Raw genomic sequence first — 5496 nt, forward strand, 5'->3', positions numbered from 1 at the left:
TGTAAAGTAAGAATGACGTAAGTAGGCTTGTTTGCGACCTCTGAGAGGTCAACGACGCTAGTCTCATCTGGGGTCTAGATTCCGGTCGTGACAAAGTTGGTATCAGAGCGCTAGGTTAAATTCCTAGAATAATGAGTTCACATCAATCACATTAAGTAGTTTCTAAGTCATGGTAGTGAAGTGCACCACTATCCTGGATTAGAGACTGCATGATGCGTAGGAAAAATTTCCCTTCTTCTGATCTTATCGTGCTTTTCCTAATGTTTGAATTCTTGGTGTTATGAACGTGTCTAACATCAATCCTTGTTGTTTTCAGAGAATGAACACTTGGAGAACTAAGGGTCTGAGGACGGGAACAGCAGCAGCTAGGGGTAATCAAAATCCACCCCAAGCTCCAGCAAAAGGAGTGGTCATGCCAGTTAACCCAGCTAGATTGACTGATGCTGAGGTGAGGGCATCTCTAGCCCAGATGGCACAGGCCATCATGATGCAGGCTCAGGCTATGACTGCCCAAGTCAACCGGCAGAATGTTCAGTTGGAAAATCCACCGGTTCGCAGCATAGCTGACAGACTGCGAGATTTCACGAGGATGAATCCTCCTTTATTTACAGGGGCTAAGACTTCAGAGGATCCTCAAGAGTTTATAGACGAGGTGCATAAGATCCTGGTGGCCATGGGGGCCACTGATATTGAGAAGGCTGAGCTGGCTTCCTACCAACTCAAGGATGTTGCACAGACTTGGTGCAAGATGTGGCAAGATAGTCGTGTCCAAGGAGGAGTGCCAGTCACATAGGAGTTGTTCAAGACAGCATTTCTGGAAAGATTCTTCCCAAGAGAGATGAGGGAGGCCAAGGTTGAGGAGTTCATCAACCTTAAACAAGGATCTATGACAGTCAGAGAGTATTCCCTGAAGTTTGTGAAACTATCAAGGTATGCCAATTTTCTTGTGTCTAACAGTAGAGACGAGATGAGTAGATTCTTGACAGGAATTGCTGAGGATCTCGAAGAGGAGTGTAGGGCAGCTATGTTGCATGACAACATGAACCTTTCCAGACTTATGGTCCATGTCCAGCAAGTGGAGGAAAGCATAAAGAGGATACACACTAGGGTAGGGAACATGTCAAGGCAAGCTGAGGAGAATTTTTCAAGGAAGAGTAGTACTGAAATCAGGGATAAGCCCAGGTTTAAGAAAGGACTCTCCCACCAAGGGGAGTCAAGTTCATCCAAGGGTCTTCATGATAAGAATTCTGAGTCCAGAGTTAAGAGAAACAATGAAGTAGATACACCTCAAGAGAGACCACCTTGTAGGAAGTGTGGCAAACTACATGGAACGAGAGTGTATGATGGGCACTAACGCTTGTTACAGTTGTGGCAAACCAGGTCACATGGTGAAGGATTGTCCAATTAGGAGAAGTCAAGAACAAGGGAAGGAAAGAGTTCAGTCTAATGGTCCAAGTGAAGAGGCTCCAAGGAGGCAACGATTCTTCGCACTCAAGTCTAGGGGTACAGAGGAAGACACTTCTGGTGAAGTCACAGGTGAGTAACCTTAATTAGTCCTTCATGTATTTGACTGTGTGGGGTGTGTATGCACTAGTAAGAGGTTAAACTTCCTACTCGTAAGACTATAGTTCCTTATCTCTTCTTATTTTGTTGCTATTGGCTGATTGTACATAGTAATTAAGTTATGATCTGAATGTCATTATGATGTGTAATGGTAGTGTCATTCGGGGATGAATGTTCCTAAGGGGGGGATAATGTAATGATTCAAAATTTTTTTTATATAAATAAGAATAAATAGGTATTTAAGGGCATAATGGTCCTTTCATGTTTTAAATGAATAAATAAATAAATAAAAATAGATTTGTATTTATTTATTTTAAATTTTATTTGACTAATTCTTAATTAGTCACCTAATCCTAATAGTTCTCTCTCTCTCACGCTTCTTAACTCTCTCTCTCTCACGTTCTCCACCTTCCTCACATTATTTCTGCCAAATATCAACAGTTCTTCATGCTTGAAGAACTCACATAAAATTTTAAAGTAAAAGAAAAAAAGTAATCAACACGTCAAGGCTAAGAGAGGTTCATCGAGTGAGGTGTACGTTGAAGTGAATTAAGAGTGGTTTGGAGGAGTTTTCCGGGAAGCAACATCAAAGTTTGACCATTGATTAAGGTATGGGTTTCTCTCATGGAATTCTTTCTCCAAGAGTACTTTCTTTCGAACGTTTCTTAAACTCTTGAAACTAAGGTTGTTCCCTTTCGTATGTCCTTGTCCTTAGCTCCCTAACGAATTTGTAGGATGGGTATGTTGTGCTGCTAGATTTTTGCATGAATGATGTGTTTAAATTAAATATGAATGTGTTTATGTGCGGAAAATCACGATAATGATAATCAAAATATGACCGGAAAAATTAATGTATAGGTGTATATAGAGCAGTGTTTTAGTCACTATTTTGGGGTGTATAAGTTGTGTATTCATTGTGTATTTTATGTGTATAATAGGTGTACAATGTGATGTTCATTTTGATGAAGTATTGTGAATTGAATAAACATCTTATAGCTATTTAAACTGATGAAAAAAATGCACCTAAAAATGGTTGGAGAAGGACGAAAATTTCCAGATTTTTGTACCCTTCAAAAGTGTCAAATTCTCAGTTTTTAAATTAAAATAAATTAAGTGAGGTCAATGGGAATCGAACCCAAGACCTCACTTGTGAAAGAAACTGGAAAAAAAAAGAAAAAAAAGGGAGAAAAAGAAATGGGGGCTAGGGGGAATCGAACACGAGACCTGGGGGAAGAGGAGAAGGAATTAGTTTAGTAAATTAAATGGGAGGCGTGGGATTCGAACCCACGACCTCCAAGTGCGCGCGAGAGAGGGGAGAAATGGGAAGAAAAGAAAATGTGAGGCGTGGGAATCGAACCCACGACCTCAGGGACTTTAGCAGCGAAAAATAAAAATAAAAATAGAGGGGCTATGGGGGTTCAAACCCACAACCTCATAGCCTCCACTCTTCGGCGAAAATTAAAAGAAAATAAGGAGGTTGTGGGGGTTCGAACCCACAACCTCCCTATTGTAGAAAACTTAATTCTAAAAATCAAAGGGGTTGTTGGGGCTCGAACCCCCAACCTTTCGGTTAATTAATAGTAAAAATTAAAATAGAAAATTTATCCCTTCATGTGAATATTGTGATTTAAATTAGAATTCCAAATAAAATAGAATATTAATTCGTTCATGTAAATGTTGGAAATTAATTTAGAATTCTATTTAAAATAGAAAATTTATTTCTTTCATGTAAATGTTGAGATTTAAGTTAGAATTCTAATTAATATAGAAAATTAATTATTTCATGAAGATGTTGAGATTCAAGTTGGAATTTTAATTAATATAGAAAATTCATTATTTCATGAAGATGTTGAGATTTAAGTTGGAATTTTATTTAAAATAGAAAATAAATCATGTCACGAAAATGTTGAATTTAATTTAGAGTTCTAAAGTCATGAATAATAGAAATAAAATCAATGAAAAATATAAATGATATCCAAGTGATTCAAGAGTTGGGTTCCCGTAGCCAAACCTCCGTATTGATACATAAGTCATACGTGAGTAAAATATTCAAGAATAATGTCATCTACTTTGATCAAAAATCAAGATCTTGGTATATATACAAGATACATAAGTCTTGTAATACATGATCTTAGGAAAGTAAGAATCACTTAACGAACTATGAGTGAAGCCCCATGGCTTGTATGTATAGACACATAAGTCTAACATACGTTCAAAAATTAAGTGAACCTAAGATGTACATAATGAAATAATGAATCTTATGAGGGTTAAGTACGAATGTAAGATACGCTAAATGGCCAAATGCATTGGCATATGATGAGATGAACTATGAAATGAAGAAATGAACACTCACGTAATAAGAGGTGAGTAACTATGAAAATTAAAGGTGCTAATAATGAAGAATGTGGTGCCAATCATGATGTGAGACGAATGTATATGATGAGAGCAATCTCAAATGAGCCTAAGTAAATGTTACCAATACGTACTCACCAATGAGAGTGTAAGATAATGAAGAGACTAGTCTCTATGAACACTCTAATGAAAAATATCGAGTTTAAAACACTTAATACAAATGATGAGATGAGAAATCATCTATTGAGCTATGATGTCCTCATACTAGAAGCCAACTTCCATGATGTATGAGTTGAATGTAATGGAACTTTATACTGAGCACCGATAGGCTAGCTATGAGCGGTGATGCCTTCTTTCGGGAAGGGCGGAGGTTCACGTAACTCTCATGACATGAGACTGTCCGGCTTGCTGGGTATGGGTCTCCATACATCTCCTAGTCTTTAAACCTATATTGCCACTATAGGGATCTGGCTGGGTTAAATTCCCATATACGCTAGCATGTTATTGAATCGCTTTGGCCGGTGATTCCACCTCTTTTCGGTGTGGGGGAGACACTGGATTTCATGATGCTCACATGATCTATGTCGATTAAAGTTAAAGTTCCCAATGAATGAATGAGGCCAGCCTCAAATGAGCCATATAAAGAAATGAACGATACCGAAGGTGTTAGGATAGGATAATCAAGAGGTGAGCTAGATTCAGGTAATGACTTTAGGTTATTCCTGATCATTGCACAACACACCCGATGAAAGTCTTAAACTATATTTTAGGTATAGCTGGTGTTCACACTGGCCCATGAATGAACTGTAACGAGGTACGTATGAATGAATGAAGCAGACTCTGTGTTTGCTAAAGAAGGCTCCCTAGTTGAGGTCCCATATGTTGAGCACTCATTTTGGAAAGTCTTTAGTTAAGTCTATGATAATAAGGTCTCATAGTATATGAATGAATAATATGAAAGAAACTATGTGTTATATGTTATCTGCTATATGAAGATGTTATGTGTTGTGTGCCATACGATGATTATGATGATGCATGTCACTCTCATGGCATAACTTTCCCAATCTCAATTTAGCAAGTCCACTGACTTGACTTCCAAACATCATGATTTTATGAAAGAGCTATTCTTCCTCATGCATGTCCCTGGTGTGTGCTTGCATATACCCATACTTAGTACAAGTGTGTTATAATTCCATACAAACATCTACTTTTAGGTGCAGGCACAGGTGGACGGTAGAGCTACAGGTTCGTTGTTGCAGCTATCCGGTTATCAGTATTCATCCGGAGTTTGGTAGGTCCTCATGCTTCGAGGATGCTACTGTTTTACATTCTAGCGTAGCCTTAGAGTTGAGCTAGTGGAGCATGTTCCACTAGCGTTTCTTTCCTGTTTGGTTCAGACTTTGTATTGGTGCTATTTTGGCCAATATACAATTAATACTTAATGAATTATTTCTTTCAGTTGCTTATCTCTTAAATGTTAGATGGTTGATGATGAACGATGACGAAATATTAAGAATGTTTAGCATGTATGATTAAAGAATCAAAAAGTTCAAATTTTCCAGTAAAATTAACATATGTAAA

The 5496-nt window shown here is 37.9% G+C and overlaps 1 protein-coding gene across 1 annotated transcript; it reads left to right on the top strand.

Annotated features, from left to right (window-relative positions):
• The first annotated feature begins 838 nt into the window (after nucleotides 1-838).
• LOC138340448 (uncharacterized) lies at nucleotides 839-1354 on the top strand. Its single transcript, XM_069292172.1, has one exon. It carries the CDS (start codon nucleotides 839-841, stop codon nucleotides 1352-1354), a length of 516 nt encoding a protein of 171 aa, XP_069148273.1.
• The last annotated feature ends 4142 nt before the right edge of the window (nucleotides 1355-5496 follow it).

This window comes from Solanum lycopersicum, chromosome 12 (genome assembly GCF_036512215.1).
Source record: "Solanum lycopersicum chromosome 12, SLM_r2.1".
Lineage (NCBI taxonomy): Eukaryota > Viridiplantae > Streptophyta > Magnoliopsida > Solanales > Solanaceae > Solanum > Solanum lycopersicum.

Bases quoted from the DNA above. Each gene is read 5' to 3' on its own strand.
- LOC138340448 (XM_069292172.1), top strand. From the start codon at position 839: ATGAGGGAGGCCAAGGTTGAGGAGTTCATCAACCTTAAACAAGGATCT.